Source organism: Varanus komodoensis, unplaced genomic scaffold (genome assembly GCF_004798865.1).
Source record: "Varanus komodoensis strain SLA01 unplaced genomic scaffold, ASM479886v1 scaffold13_1, whole genome shotgun sequence".
Classification (NCBI taxonomy): Eukaryota; Metazoa; Chordata; class Lepidosauria; order Squamata; family Varanidae; genus Varanus; species Varanus komodoensis.
Genome location: NW_025335408.1, coordinates 9,830,412 through 9,847,174, shown reverse-complemented (window position 1 = coordinate 9,847,174; position 16,763 = coordinate 9,830,412). Strand labels below are relative to the sequence as shown.

The 16,763-nt window shown below is 42.0% G+C and overlaps 1 protein-coding gene across 7 annotated transcripts in view; it reads right to left on the bottom strand.

Annotated features, from left to right (window-relative positions):
* The window catches only part of ST7 (suppression of tumorigenicity 7), a 116,278-nt gene that overhangs the window by 9,583 nt on the left and 89,932 nt on the right, over window positions 1–16,763 (bottom strand). For all 7 annotated transcript variants that reach the window (XR_006413973.1, XM_044422981.1, XM_044422977.1 and 4 more), the window contains 3 exons: window positions 9,070–9,184; window positions 3,485–3,557; window positions 1,902–2,004 (listed from right to left, as the gene is read on the bottom strand). Coding sequence is in view for 6 of the 7 variants with exons in the window: in XM_044422981.1 (XP_044278916.1) it covers window positions 1,902–2,004; window positions 3,485–3,557; window positions 9,070–9,184 (291 nt within the window). In the remaining variant the exon portion in view is untranslated. The remainder of the gene's footprint in view (window positions 1–1,901; window positions 2,005–3,484; window positions 3,558–9,069; window positions 9,185–16,763) is intronic.

Sequence of the window (16,763 nt, the reverse complement as noted above, 5' to 3'; positions counted from 1 at the left end):
CATGAATGTGCTCTCCAGATGCACCTGTATCTCTGGCCAGCTCCCTGATTCTACCTCTGAGAGTGACTATTACACACAGTGAAAAGAGACCTCTTTATTAGCCATGCCTGTCAAAGACCTGTGTTGATCGTGCTGCTGCCATTCTGCGTACATACACAGATGCATTTCAACCAACATCCTTCAATAATACATGGCTTTTTTCCTTCTTTCAACAATATGAATATATTGAAACACAGATCTTCAGACTTTTTTGAAATCTGGAAACTTCACTGGACTGCAGGTGTATGGCGAAGTGTGTGTGTGGGGGGGGGGGGGGGCTGTCCCATGTGTGAGTGCCCTGCAGTGTAAACAGCTCTCTAAAAAATAAGATGTCAGAGAGTACTAATACTAGTCTAGTCTAGCATAACCTTATCCCCATCATACTTATTTTGTTTTTCTAGGCTGAGAAGGGCCGCATCCAAACAATCAACCCTCTTTGCTAGTACACCTCTTTGGAATGGTTATAGATCAGTTCTATTATAGATCAGTTCTAAGATTGCTAAAGAGAAAGACGGATAAAACGAGGATGTGCTGAGAAATTAACATTAAAGATATTTTCACATGTGGCACTCAGAACCTTCAGACTGACATTCAGACTATTGCTAATACTGAGGACAAGTGGAAGGAAAGTATTAAAAAGCACATCAATATTCTAGCTGAGGAGTTTTACATTTAAATTAAATGCCGCTGGTAATGCTAAAATAAATTTACTTATCACTTCTGAAATAGCTTAAGACAAAAGAGATGCACTCACAAAGAAGCTTCAAAGAATGAGGGAAGAGAACATTTGAAAGGTATTATATGAGATCAAAGAAGAGGAAGATAAATCCTGAGGCTCAAAAAATGTAATTAAAGACTTTGGGAACTTGTTGCAGAAAAGGTGTGAGGGAAAAAGAATGCGTAGAAAGGTGGAATGGGGTTGGTGGGGGAGTAGTGGTACAGAAAATCTCTGAATAACAAATTGAATAGCATGGCACCTTTATCAGGCAGGACTTGAAAGTCCTGGACAGAGGTATCTCTAGACTAAGGGTGAGTTTACACATGCATGCCCAAAGAATGCAGGGTCATATGATGATTTTCACGTCTGAAAAAGGTATCACAGAGAAAATACCAAGTAACTTTCTTATCACTGCCCCTCACCTCACACACGACTTGCCCACGAAAGCAACTCACACAGTCAGCTGTGACCCACTGTTGGCAGAATCTCATGCAAGTTTCAACAGAAGTAAAAGCAGTTGCATTCAGTGAGGCTTTTTTCTTACTGTACATAGGATTGCTGCCTAAGGCTGAACACATTTCCATGTCATGTATTCATGATGATTTGAGGCATGGGAGAAAGTCAAGGGCACATTAAGATCAATGAGAAGAAACCCTGACAGAAGATGAAAACGGACAATCTTCTTTCAGTTTAGGCTGCATAGCAACCTTGGTAGAATCATCTTTTTCAGATGGAAAGACAGAAAGTGATGGCTTTTTGTGGCACGTGCAGAAAGTTTGCTGATAAAACTGATTGTCTATCAGTAAATTTATTCAATGCAACACCTTTCTTTCTGCAGAATGCAGATCAGTGCTGGCAAAATGGATGGCCCACACATTTTGTACATCCGAGGTTAGATCCAGACTGGCCATATGGGAGTGGATTCACCGAAATCGATGAGACTTGATTTCGTCACGACTAATTTAAGTCCCACTGATATTTCAACAGGTCTATTTTAAATATGACCCAATCCAGCCCACTGATAGTAAAACCAGTTGCACTACATGAGCACTACATTACACCCAGTCCTAACTTGTTAACCTATTGCTCAATTTCATACTGGTTCCTGTTTGAAGTAGTTGCAGAAGAGTCACAACAAACTTACTTTTGGCACATGTGGGTTGAATTCTACTGCTCTGTGAATAGCTTCTACTGCATTCATCTCTGCTGTACTCAGTCCCCGTCTTGATGCTGCCTCTGGAGAAAATCTATGAAGAACAGAAGAAAGGAGAAGCACAGAGATCAACTTTGGCACCAGAAAGAAGCAAATGGAGGATTCTAAGTAGCAGGGGCCTGTGAAACCAACCTAAGCCAGTTTCCTTAGCTCTCTCCAAAAATCTCTACAACAAAAGGAAATTCTGAACAACCAAATGACACATGAGCTATTGATGAAAAATCCCAGCAGAAGTAGAAAATACGCTTGCAAGGAATCATCGCAAATGTTAGAGCAGTCAAATTTCCCTCTGTCTGTCTGCTAATCTAATTTGTGCTATATGCTTGTTTTTAAAATCGGGTCCAAAATCTCTCAAGGGAGGGAGGAAAAAAAAGGAAAAATATGCCAGTAACTGTTCAGGAGGTGTTGGTTTTAAATTACATTTTGGGAAGGTTTTAGTGGAGTTCTCAACCCAATGCCACTGGGACCGGTTGAGATGAAAGTTTGGTACAGTACCAGTAGGGGGTGATATACTTCCCGCTGCACCTGTCCCTGGTGGTGTGCCCATACTGTGGGCAAATATCATCTGCCCCAGTGAATGGAAGAGAGGGGGAAAAACCCAGACCATGCAATCTCTTTCTCACCTCACACCCCACGGCTAACTCCATAGCTGTACTTGGCAGGCAGACACCACAGGGAAAGCTGTGACAAACCTAGCCCTGCCCTCCCAAGCTGGAGTCGCTGTGTAGGGAGGAAAGATGTTGCAGTTGGTACTGGCGATCTACAGGACAAAAAAGAATGAAAGAAAAAAATTACTCAGGTCTTGAAGTGCACACACACTCTTATAGCAAACTGCCAAAAGCAGGAAGGAAAGGAGGCTTTCCCACACTGCTCGCTCCCCACCCGGTGGGCCACTCTCTGAACCCAGGTCGCATGTACATGACGGGGCTCCTGCTCGGGATCTGTGCAAGTCCGCCTCTGCGCACCCCTGGCTTTTAGGAGCCCCTCTCCTCCCGTAAGGTGCTGGGCAGGGGGCACCTTACCCAAATCCATGCTCCTCTCATTTACTCTGGTAAAGCGGGAGAGCTGCTCCTAAGCAGACAGTTGTGTTTGACAGGCCGAACTATTACTGCATCACTTGCCTGCCCGGAACTCTTAAGCAGTAAATCCCTGGTCTCTCTGCCTCAAATAAATAACAACATACCCACCACCACCCTGTACAAACAAAATAAATCATTCTGCTGGGAAGGACAACATACCAGAATTACACTAATTGTATCGTCGCTTTTTGGTGCACAACAAGAAGGCGGTCACATCACCACCCCCGCCCCCCAGCTGCATTCCCATCATCACAATGAAGTAACATTATTAGCCACACCATGTGCAATTCTGATACTCTCCATTACACAAAATCAAGCAAATATAAGTATATTGGGGTTTTGCAGCAAGACAAATATTTTCACAGTCCTTCAGCTATGAAAAATGTTAAATGTTAGCCACGTTTACAGAGCGGCCAGAAGTTCTTGTGGACTTACTTGTCAGAGACAGCTCTGGCTTTGAGAAGGGCAGCTGTGTAGCATATCGTTGCTGATTTTGGTAAGCTTATATCTGTGGAAATAAAGCAAACATTTAAAAATTGTGATTCCTTTATGTTCACACACAGAGTGAAGAAAAAATATACAAGTAAATAATTTTGCAAAATACGGAAACCCATCTAGAACTGCATTCAGAAAGGACTTGTAGTCCAACATTTTCCTAGTTGAAATGTTTGCTAAGTGCATGAGATAAGGAGTTGGCAGCTGCATCCTTTCCAGTGCAGAACTTAAGGCCCAGGGCCAAATCCAGCCTGCGTGGGGCCTCAGTCCAGCCATTCAGGCTTCCCCAGATGGCAATGCCCCCTTTCCAAGGCCATGATTCTCTCAATTACAGATCAGCTGGTGGTTGCCCAGTTTGTGTGCAATTTGTACTCTGATTCTTAAAGGCTGAAATCTTCTCCAGAAGATTAATTAGTGGGAGTAAGAAGTTTATGCTAAAATAGGCTAGTGTTTGGAATATTTTAGTCCTGCCACTTTTGCTTTCAGCCCTGCCCCTCAATCAAACACAGCTGCAGAGAATGAAAGACCAGTTCTTGCCCCACACACAAAACTACAATCCCTACCAGCGCATTTCTGAGGCACAGAAAAATAATAATAGAAAAATGATAATAGGAACAAGCAAGAGTCCTTCAAAAGTGCTCTTTCAGCATCAGCAGAAAGCAGTCACTGACGAGATCATGAAACGAAAGTGGCACAGGCTTTTTCAGTGAGCTGCTTTTGTAACCAATCACCACAATCCTTGATAAAATTGATCTCTGGGCCAATATGACAACCCAGTTTGGGCAAGAACAATGCTGAGAACCCACAGGTTGTTCACTAAAAGAAAGACACCCCACAGAAAATGTTCTGGGGTTGGATGGCAGAGTAGCTAACCATGACTGAGTGCTACTAGTGGACTGTTATATCAGGTGAACAGACTCTGTGTGTATTACTTCAGCTGAGAAGCACACATTTCCCTTAACCTGCCTCTGCCTATTCCAAAGCTTTTATTCCTTGCTTTAAAATGGCTTCCACATTCCTGGTATGTTAGGACAATAACAAAGCTGTCCACCAACCTTTTTTTAATGTGCTGCTTTGCATTTTAAACTTACTTAAGTAACAGTCTTACAAGCACTGCCAGAAAGAAATGGAGTTTGCTTCTGTACCTGCTGTGCCATGGGAAGTCATTTGGGGTCCTGCTGGGCTCTGGACATTGGCCCCAAGATCCAGCTTAAGCTACACCACTTGGATGAAGGGCAGTTTATACTATTCATAAATAAATACATAAATATCTCGTGTTCATGTGTCTGCCTGATGCACATTATCAAATGTGCTGCCGCCTAACTTTAAAATCAAAAGGAGGGCACTGGTGATGAAAACTGAATCTTATCTTCTTGTGGCCCATCACCCCAGGGATGCTTGAGATACCAGAAAAGAACCAGCTGGGAGAAACGGCTGAGGCAACATACCATACATATGGAAAAGAGGTGAGGATTCTGTTTCCATTCATCTCCTTTCATGTTAAAACAACACACATGTCCTTGCCACCCATGTCATATATGACTGGGCAGAAACTTGAATGAACAAGCATTCATAAGAGATCCCTAGCTTTCCTGAAACAATGATTCTTAAGGCACAATCCTATGCAAGTTTATACAGAAGGAAGTCCTACATCTCCCAAGCATTTCCTGAGCTCCTAGGCTGACCGATTAGAGATCAAGAACAACTTCCAGAAGTTACCTGAGAAATACATTCTTCCTTTCTGCAAAGTACTCATATGAGCTATCCAGTGACTAGAAATAGATAAATCAGCTGTGGTGTGTTATATTATCTGAAAAGATATTTCCCAGTGCTTTGGCTAGAGTAGGCAGAAAGTACCTTTACTTTAGAGATCTATGAACAGTGTTGGAAACAACTGATGCATCTTCCATGCCCTGTCTCAAGAGACCAGTGGCAAACAGGCGGATGAAATGATGAAGTTCTGTCAGTGCTTCAGCACCACTATGATACAGGGAAAGAAGCACAGCGAACAGAAATCACCTGCCAGACAGATTCTGGGCAGGATAGCAAACAATGCTTTAAATAAACCATGGGTACAGTGGCTTGGGAGTATCAGTTGGGCAAGGCACCCTCATATCTTGCTTGTGGGCTTCTCAGGGCACACTGGGTTGACCATCATAGGAAAGAGAACAACGAACCAGTTAGATCTTTGAACTGATCCAGCAGCGCTCTGCTTACTTTGTTTTGTTATTTAACTATAGCTAATAATCCCAAAACAATTTTCCCTTGTCACACAATATTTGGTTTACGAGGATAGTGCAGTGGTGTTGAACCTCCTTCAGCTCCAGGCCAAATTCAGTTCTGTTCTGCTCTTGGGGATTACATGCCAATGGTGGGTGGGTGCAGAAAACCTACTAAACATGCTGGAATGCTTTAGCATTTAACTGGTCTTGGGAGAGGCATTCAGACTGTTCAGAATGGGGAAAATCAGGCAAAAAGCTGGACAACCACCTGATCAGCGCTCAGCTGAAAGGGAGCAGGCTCAAGGGAACAGGCCTGGCCATCTGTGAGTGGGATCCCAGGCAGGCCAGATTTTGCTACAAAACACCTGGGATGGGATCTCTGTACTGAGATCCTTGTGTAATATATCTCTACCCTGCTTGTAAGAAACAAAGGGCTGGGCTGTATAGTTAGAAAGGACAAAGAGAAGCAGGTGAATAGATGATCATGCTTTACAGCAGAAGCAAGGCCTTTGTTCACTTCCAATTTCAGGAGATTCAACAAGGTAGTCTTTTTTTGTTACTCAAGCATAAAAGCAAAGCAACACATCTCTAAAAACCATTCTTATATGAATGTCATGATCCTCTGAGAAGCAAAAGTCCTCTCTAATGTCTCCATTTTTGCAGCACTATTGAGGTCAGAATTAGCAACATTAGCCAGAATTTGCACTCTTGCTCTCAGTACCATTAAAAATAATAACTTGCTCTCAGTACCATTAAAAATAACTGCTTCAATGGAAAACAATCCAGTGTTCCTGGGGCTCAAGGATGTTTTCATTTACAATGAATTCTGAGGGGAGCCCATTTTTCTGTGGAAGAGGCCCTTCAGCAAGTCTTAACTGGGCCAACAGCATCTGTGTATCACTAAGCTAGAATTCAAAAGTATTTATGTTATCTGAGGACCAACTGCACTGGTGCAACAATTCCAGGTATCTTATATATACTAGGAAGTCATAATTGGTTTTCACTGTCTGGCAAAGTAGCAAAGCTGACCTGGCCCAAATGCCAAACCCAAGATCCCCCTGTAGAACTGCTGCTGTTCTTAAGATGGCACCACTGCACTTTTGCACAGGATGAAGGCAGAAGACGCCAGCCCATTAGTATAAAGAGCTGCCTGATACCAGAAATTCAGGCTGCCTGTTGCATATTCTTGACATAGTCTCAGCCAAAGGTCTTTTGCAATGTGGTTACTTCAGTTCCTTTAATCAGAGATGAAGGGTGAGAAGCTAAGACCTGTTTCATCAAGCCAAAGTCCTTTGACATTAATAATATTAATTAAGCAGCTAATAAAAGCTCAGTGCTACAGAATGGGCGCAGATGAGCAGCATCTATAATATGTAAAGTGCTTTTTGGCTCATTTTCAAACTCATCAATATCATGTAGCAAGAACATTACTGAAATATATGAACCCCTCAGGTAAATTAATCTTTCTGTTGTTCCCACTCCTTTGTTTTCATTTGGCAAAGAACCACCGAGTAAATAGCCCCTTTTAAAGCAAATGGTGTGCCATTATAGATGGTTTCAATTATATACCTGGCAACAAGAAAGACATCTAAAGCCATGGCTAATGGATAAGGTATCTTGATGGCAGGACCTGCACTGTTGCCAAGACACATCGATATGGTTTTGGAATTCACTGACATCACTGATACTTTTCCATTTTAACTTGGTCCCTGATTTTATGCTCAGATACATGCCTCTGGTTTCTCCTTTCCACCCAGAAGTACATTTGCCTGAGGTAAAAGTGGACTCTTCTGAAATGCTAATTGGGAATAGCTGTGTGGGGTGATGGAGACCCAGGAGCAGTTTGGTTTTTCTAAGGCATGTCCCAAATCAGATTTTGGATGAGAAGCAGGTCTCCAATGGTTTAGGGAGCAGCAGTGGGGGGTGCTCTTGCCAGGGATGATATAGGTATGATGGAAAGAACATTGCCAGAGGAATGTTTACTTCAGACACCAGGCAGAAAAACCAAAGGTCACCTCAGAAAACTGAAAGAAGACATTTGAAGTAGAAGACATGCTGAGCCAGCAAGCTTAGAGACAAACACTGACCCAGTGACCCAGAGCTGTTCACTGTTGTTTCTTAAACCCTCACTTCCTCCTACATTTACACTGTACCCTGAGCATTCCCCCACCCCATTCTCTGTTTAGTAAGAAAACACACTGAGTAAGGCAGCATTCTTCAAAAGAATACGCTCCAGATATATTGGACCACAACTTCCAGAATACTCCAACAACTGTTAGTCCAACACGTCTATAAGGCAACATACATGTTTGTGCTTTGGAAACTGCAACCCTAATCTAATGACATATGTTTAAAATTTACAATAGATACTATGCATATTTAGCAGCGTGCAATTGGGGTGACTGAAGCAGACCACTCCACTGGCTCCTTCCTCCTGCAATAAATGCAGCACCATTCTACTGAATAATGGCAGAATATACTGAATGAGGGAAGTTACAGGGTGGGGGGGATTCCCAAAATATCAGGGGAACATCAGTTCTGCTCCCAGAAGATGCATCCACTTAAATTTTGGACATCCCTCATTTCCCCAACTTGAATCCAACTTAACCTGCCCAGCAGGGTCTCCAGCCTTTTCCATACGGAATTTTTACAGGGCTGGAGAGATTGTTGTACGGAAGAAGACAGCGCCATGTTCTCCACCACCCCAGTTGCACGTGCCTCATCTACATGCAATCTAAGGCATATACAATCCAATGGCCAAAGTTTGCAGGGTAGTTCTCCATTAAAAAATTAAGACCCTAAAATCAAGATAATGGGGGATAATCTTAAAACAGGGTGAGCAAAGGAGAAACAGCCATGGTCAGAAGAACCTCAGATTGCTGCCCCTGCAGTTTCCACAGTTGGCAGCTTTGGTGGCAGGAATGTTCAAGTGCCCCTCTGGCTTTGGCCAGTACAGAAGCCTCTTTCTCCTTCCTCAAGAATACCGTGCTCCCTGCAGGTGTGCCTAGGCACAGTGGACCCATCTCACAGTTTGAGCACCTCTGCCCAAGCAGAAAAAGCGAAGATGATATACTTGTCATTTAAAGTCTGTTTGTCCCAAAAATATAAAGGTGCTTATGTTAACTATACCACAACCTTCCTAGAATTGATTAAAGAAGCCCTCCAGTATGAGAAGCTACAGGAAGAGACTAGAATTTCCCTTCCTGAAATTAGAGGAAGCTATTCTCTTTTCTCCTTTTTTATACACACACACGCACGCACACACACACGCACACACAGCGTTCACATAAAGAGTGTACTTACCATCGTATTTTGCTAAAACTGCCTGAACGTCCGCATATGCTTGTAACTCCAGCAGAGCTTCCAACAAATTTTCATGGATATTGAACATACTAAGAAGAGGGAATTCCTTCATAAGCTACAAAGAAAAAGAAAAGAAAATGGGCTTAGACTTAATATGGAATCTTGTAGCAGGGCTATGAAATCAAGTTTAATGACTGCTGTAATGTAAGCAAAACGGCAAGAACACTACATTGGCTCAGTTGTGTTTGGACTTGAGCAGCACTCTCGAAGCCTCAGGGCATTCTTGTCCAATGGCTTCCAGGAGAGGTCCTGGGAAATAGCAATGACCTATGTTTGGTTTAATAAGCCAAGCTCAAAAAGAAAGCCTCTATTAAAACACGGGTGTTCCTTTTTAGGACAAGGTAAAAGAAAATTTCTGGATGACAGCTCTAATTCTGTCAGCAAAACTCCAGAAAAACAAGTGATCCAAATTGTTGCTGTAGATCCTGTCTAACTACATCCTTACATGGCACCATCCATAGGTAAAATGGAGAAGCCACCATCCCTTCAGAAATAGATAGGTGGCATTTCTGCTTTCAGATCCAACCAAGTGACACAGAAAAACAGGACTGGAAAAGGGTGATAACTGTGGGATGCTATCTCAGCACTCTGCTTCATTCTCTTCGTCAAACCTATCTCATTTCAAGAACCATGTTCATTTTCAGAACAGCTGTTGAAATAGGAATACAGTAGGCAATTCCCACAGTTTAATAAGACAAATATTTTTCTAGTAATATAACAAACATGCTAAGGTTATGAAATTATAAACTCCCAATCCCTGCAAACCTTTAAGATGATTTATGCGTAACTAATATTTAGTTTTTCATTTGATAAGTCAACAAAGTCATTTGGTTTATAAATGCATGGATGTGAATTTGGTCCTCACATCATTTTAAACACATTAATAAAATGTTTCCAGTAAGAATTTAGGTGATGCTGTCAAGCTAAACTTTCACAGTTGTGAAATGAACTGCTGCATGTGCTACTTGTAATATGGTGCTGGGGAAGAATCCAGTACAAAGGGCCAGTTAATTCACCTGCAATTTGCCATGCAGAAATAGGAGTAGGCAAGTGCATTGCCTCCTGTTTGCACCTCACTTTTACTTTCTGCAAAAAACCTGTAATTGGCCCATTCATGGGTTGCAACTTATCAATCTGGAACATTGGATTATTAACTATCGTTAACTGCTGGGTTTCACCTGCAAATGGGCCATTTGTAGGTTGTTTACAGAAAGTGGAAGTAGAGAGTCACTGAAAGAGGTATGCTTGCTCTCACTCCTACCTAGCATATTATGGACTAATTAGGATACGGCAGGGCAGGGCAGGGCAGGGCAGGGCAGGGCAGGAATAAAGTTGTAAGGGGCCTACAAGGTCACTAAGTCCAACCCTCTGCTCCACTTCCACTTGTGGTCACCCATCCAGCCACAGGCCTGCGTCCTTCCAGCTTAGCAAAGCTGACTAGTCATGCTATGTACAGCTAGGCAGGCAGAATTGAGCATCAGTTGGTTAACCCACAAGTCACCATTACGTGTGAACCAGTTCAAGGTCTTTGACCCACTGTGTTGGTGGCAGTTATTAAAGTGCCCTTTGAGAGCCCTTCCAGGACCAAACTGAATCTTGGAATTTCATTGAACCAGGTTCTTCATCAGCATGAGCTCACACTGAACCTGGACAGCATATGCCCTGCACTGGGCTTCTGCGCAGTCCTCCTGCCACCATTTAATTTGCTGCAGCAACTAAGAAAGTGCTTTGCATTGCATTTAAGCTCCTTGCTGCATGGGGTAAAATTGCCATAGTTTATCTAAGGCAGATACTGCAATCCGGTGACATCCACACATTATGGACCAGATTTCCTGACCATTGGCCATGCTGGCTGGGGCATATGGGAATTGTAGGCCTCAGATTGCCTTCCCCTGATCTAAGGAATGAATGTGTGGTTGAAATGTATCTGTTTTAGCTGCTGCATTACTCTCTATTTGAATATTCTGTAAAGAATGGATATGTTACCTACATATTGCTACAGAACTGTTGTTCTCAGCATTATTAATACACGATGGAACTTTAAAAAATGCTATTTGAAACTGGAAATTCCAGCATTGTCATATAATAGTCTTGGCATGTGTGAAATATAAAGGTGTTAGGAAAGAAACTGTAAAGGAGAGGACCTTTTGATGCTGAGGTAAAGATCAAGCCCAGGCTGTCAGCAGTTCAGAGGGTATCAGCACCTGACATTCCTTTGGCGTTAAGCAGCACTTACTGCATTAAGGATGTGGATATACTGTGTGTAGAAGCACTGGGAGCCAAATGAATCTGGGAAGGTAATACACAGGGTAGGAAAGAATTTCAGCCGATTTAGAGGCCCCTTCTTTGCATAATAATATGAGGGGTGTGCCAAAAGAGCACCTATCTTTAGCCAAACTTCCAAATTTGTCTTAGGAACCAAAGGCTGTGTAAATATGCTGCCCTAAGTTTGTGTGGGAATGTTGGCAACTGAGAGCAGAGTGCAAGCACTAATCCTTGGTTGCCTGGAAGTCGAGTGTACACTCTAGCCTATTACTTATTGTCCTTCATCTTTGGGCCAAAGTTGGAGGCCATTAACCCCAGGAGGGCCATACCCTATGCTGTACATCTTCAGAGTTCATTTCCTTCCTCCATGCCAAATGGGATACTTGAAGTTACTCCCTTGCAGTGGAATGGACCAGGAGTTAGGGAAGCATACTGGATATGAATGGAGAATTCTGGGAGCCCAACTTTTCTCTCAGTAAGACCCATTCACCTCTTGAAGGAGAGGGTGGATTTACAATTGACCTCCAAGATCAGTTTTGCCCAAGCTCAATTTCTTCTGCTTTAGTCAAAAACTATTCATGCCCCTTCCTGTTAGAAAGCAACAATAATTAAGCTGATGTTGGTGGTATTTATTGATAGTAGATTTTGTACAAGCTATTTCCATTACATGGAGTGTCCAGTGCAAACTCTATGGAATTAACTTTCCCAAGCAGTAGCACTGCTTCATCCATGTGCTCTAGGAAAAGGGTTCCACAGACTTCAAGCTTGTGGGATCTGCTTTGTTTTGTGTTAGACTCAAGATCACAAAACAGAGCCTGGTGCAAAAGATACTTAGGATTAAAGGAGTCCAGGAATGTGTTTCAAGTAGAGTGCTAAAAATGAATGGAATTTACATTGCATCCCACAAAACAATCTATCCTCCAACCTGTCTTTGTATCAGCAATGTAATTCCAAGCACATGGAGGAAGCCATTTGGTTGTTGCTGTTGTTTAAACGGCAAGTCAGTCTTTGCTCATCTACTACAAATCACTCTGAGATTTACCCTCTGCTCACCCTGTCCAAGGATTCCTTACAATGTTGCAGAGGTTGATGAGACACAAAGCACATATGGAGGAATGCTGATAGGTGTTTTATCACAAACTACCTTTGTGATAAAACAAGATACCTCCACTGGATCAAAGTTTGCCTTACAATCTGCAGTTTCTGCAGTTGGGCTTGTCCTACATAGATGCCCAATGTTCCTTGATTTATATGAAGCCAAAGCCAGTGTGTAATAGCTACTGACTGGCCAGCTACCAATACGCTGCTCTGGGGAACCAATGTCCATTTAAATAAATTGCTAAGACCTGAAATGGCTTGAATGTCATTCTCCCAAAGTGAATTTTGAGGTGTGAGGTCCTCGAGTCAAGGAAGTAACAGGATGGGAATATCCTTTTCTAAATCTGTACTGGAGAAGAAGGCCACCCCTCTCATAAGGTGGGGGAATATCCTGCCTTAGGAAGATGCCACAGTGGCGGAATGGCTCTTTGGAGCCTCTCTGAGAAACTTGTAGTGAACTGGGGAGAGGGAGGAATCTCCAGAGAGCTGCATCAGCAAAAGAAAGTGGGTAGCACAGCTTGACCTGGCCCAATGCTGAAGAACTGGGTTACTGGAATCTAGAAGCTGGATACAGAAAACAGAGGGTAATGCTTAAATGATGACACCACAGAGGCAGTGCATTTCTAAGCACAGTGAAGGAAGCAAGGCAGAAGATCACTATCCCCAAATTTGCTGTTAAATCACAGAGGTCCCAGGATATGTATGAGTCGTAAGAGCCCCTTTTTATTGTTAAACTGAAGAAACAGGAAGCTATTTTTGTGACTGCAATGGTCTACTGAAAGTTCAGGAACTGAAATTAATACTAGCATCCAGAGCATACAAGTGTAGATTACAAATTGCTTGTCACTGCATCATGTAAATAAGAAATTATAAATAGGTTAAAAGTTTCTGAGTCAGCAAATTAAACAGGAGACTGGCGACAAATTAGAAAGCCATTACCTTTTGCCTCTGGTCTGTTCTGACTAACAACCTTTCCTTGCCCCCTCCCTCTGTCAATGTGATAGGAACAGATCTCTAAACATGCATTGTAAATGAACCATAATTCTAGCAGACAAGGTTTCATTATACTGATTATTAAATCAATTTGCATTGCAACTGTGAAAGCAGCCATCATTTTGCTCTCAGAAAAAATGCAACCAAGTAAAAGCACCTGGGCAGAAAAAACACACAGGAACTCTAATGTGCTTCTCAAAGTATGGTTGGGAAAAAAACTTTTTCTCCCAAAGCTGAATTATTTTTCATAATGTGTGAGCTGAATGATGAAGGTACATAAATGGTAGCCTGGTTCAATGAAAGGTAATGCAACTGAAGCAACTAAAATGACAGTTTAAATCTTATGGATCCTAAGAATTTTGAGCCATTTAGCTTCCCATCTAGAGGAGAAGAACTCTTTTTGGGCTTTGGTGTCTCTTTTGGAAGGTTTGTGGACAATCATAATCCCGGTGCTTGTGGATCTGAGACTTCTATTGCCCTATAGGCTTGATGTGCAACTCAACTCCTATAGTCACTGTAGTGCTTTATCCTGCTGCCCCCATCACTGTCTCAAAATGGCTGTCATTCAGAAACATAAATGAAGGCTGGGTAATTTGGACTGGAGGCCAGTACAGCCATGAATGGTAAGACAGAGCCAAACAGACACCCAGCCTGACACAATATACCCTGGAGAAACAGATGTTTCTCAAGAGTGAACAAGTTGCTCAATGTTCCCCACCAAATAATGACAGAGTAAAAAGAACAGGAAGCACCTGGGATAGGGCAACTCTGGCATATAATTCAGCTTGACTACAGCATACTTACACCATGTGAACAGCCCTATACTGGGGTTGGTGCTCCAGAATTAGCATTAATCCTAGGGCAACTAGTCTGAGTTTGGATATTGCTGTAGACATTTTATTAGTTGAAAGACAGACAATGAAAGTTCCCAAAATGAGACCAAGAGCTTCATATTATTACATTATAGAAAGCTTCATGCTCACTCTTAATGCTAACAGTGACAATAGAAGAGAACTCCACTTCCATTTCATTTTCACTTAGGTTAAAATATTTCAGTTTTTCTGTATAGGACCATCAATAAAGTATGTCATGAATTAGTGGGTATTCAGACTACAATGTTAGTTAAAATAAAGCAGTGTGAGAGAAGGGTGGTTAAAATACAAGCTTTGTTTCTATAAAACATTGTCTTCAGGCCGGAGATAAGAAAAATAAGCTGAGATCATATGTTTATCAATCAATAGGTTTGCAGATGCCACTTTCACCTTACAGTAGGGATCCCCAACTTTTTTGGGTTAGTGGACACTCACAAAATAGTTGCTTTATGAGGGCTTGCCTATTCACAAAATGACCACTATAGTAACACTGGTGATCACAAAGCATTCATATCCCAGGATGCAAACTGGTGAGACTAAAAGAAATGTAGTTTGCCCAAGAACCCAAATACAAGACAGAGCGGTAGAATTTCAGTTTCAAAACACAAAATCTCTCTTTTGAATCCAAATAAAGTTGGCATTCGTGGCACCACTTTGCTTTGCAGCCTAACAGCTAATTTCCTAGTTAAAGGGTTTTCTATTTTAAAGAACTCTTCATAAATAAAATTAAAATTAGGAGGTGCAGAGAGCTTACTGTATGGCATGGGAAACTCCCCCCCCCCCGCAAAAAAAACATGCTGGAGACTCCAGCTGTATTATTGTGCCTAGATTCCAGACTCAGATAATTTAAAATTATTCATTATATTTTACAAGCTAATTACTTGCTGAATCTCTGCCATATTTTCAAGGAGCTGTCATCATTCATGTTGTAAGCCGCCCCAAGGTTTCGGCAAGGGGCGGCATAGAAATGTTATAATAATAATAATAATAACAATAATAATAATCATTCACATCTTAAGACCTCATTTTACTGCCTCGTGAGGAGAGGACACATACCTTTCAAACAAAATCCACTGTCTCCACCCTGTCCCCTAAAGTTCTAATATTTATAGAATCTATAAAATAGTTATCACTCCTGAGGATACAACTTAGTCCCACTATGCTGTAAGCTTTCTGTAAAGAAATGGGAGTAGAATATTCATAACCTTTTGTTCTGTCAGAAAATGGCTAATATAGCCATTTTTCAAATGGATACCCTGGGATTCCATCATGTGGAAATAAAAGTCCTCTCAGATGGACACACCCTCTCCATTAATACTCGTCTGGCAGGATGAATATCTTGAGAATGCTGCTACATTCAACTAGGCCAAAAGAGAAGTCCAATGTCCAACAACTTCACCATGATAAAATTGAAATAGTAGCTTATGCTGTTAACCAACTAATACAAGTTAAAGTCACTTAGAAAGAAAGAAGATTGTGAAATCATGTGTTGCATCTGCGTTGTAAGCAAACACCACCACTGGAACTGGGATACCAGCAGCAACTGAGAATAGCAGAGAATGGTAGGGAGGCAAGGAGTCTGGGAAAGGGAGGGTCAAGGCAGGCTAATTAGAGAGGACTGGGCAGTCTGAGGCAACCCAAAAGTCCCCTCCCTCCCCCAGTAAAAGGACAGTGCTCATTGGAAGGTTCCACACTAAAGCCCATCATATATTATATTCCATAGTTATACAGTTTTTAGCATATGGCACCTAACTTGACTCTCTTCAAATGATAAAGTAATTGTATTCATTATGGGTTTTTTAAAATATGTATTTATTTATTCCGGGAAAGCAAGCATTTCATTACACCAGGGATGTTAAACAGCTTTCAGGGAAGAGTGGAGAAAAAGGCTAAGATGTGGTGTCAAATAGTAGCCTCTTGTAGCTTAAAGCTTTGACTGGCAGTACCAAAAACTTAGAAGCATTTCAACCTTTATGGAGGGGGAAGCACCACTCCAGTAATTAGAGGTTGGGAAAGAGAGAGATGGACTGGGACCCCAGGAGGGGTCTCCTGGGCCTGAGACAGGAGGGCCCACCATCTCTGCATTATCCAGTGAACTTTTAAAAAGAAACACAACATTTCCTCCTCCTTAAATATATGACAAATGCAGGGATGGTTCTTGGGCTCATACTCTTCTTTACCTACAGACAACATCCAAACAGGTGGTCCTGTACAGATTTAAAAGTACAGTTTCTGTTACTTTTGATCTGAACCCATTTGTGATGGTTTGATATGCAGGGTAAAGGACAATTCCAGGTTGAAATGATTGGTGAAGAGAAAGTTTCCTAGTTCAGAAGATAATTTCTACATGCATTGAGGGGTAGGAGGAGCACAGCAGTGAGAAAGCACAAGGACCAAAGAATGTCT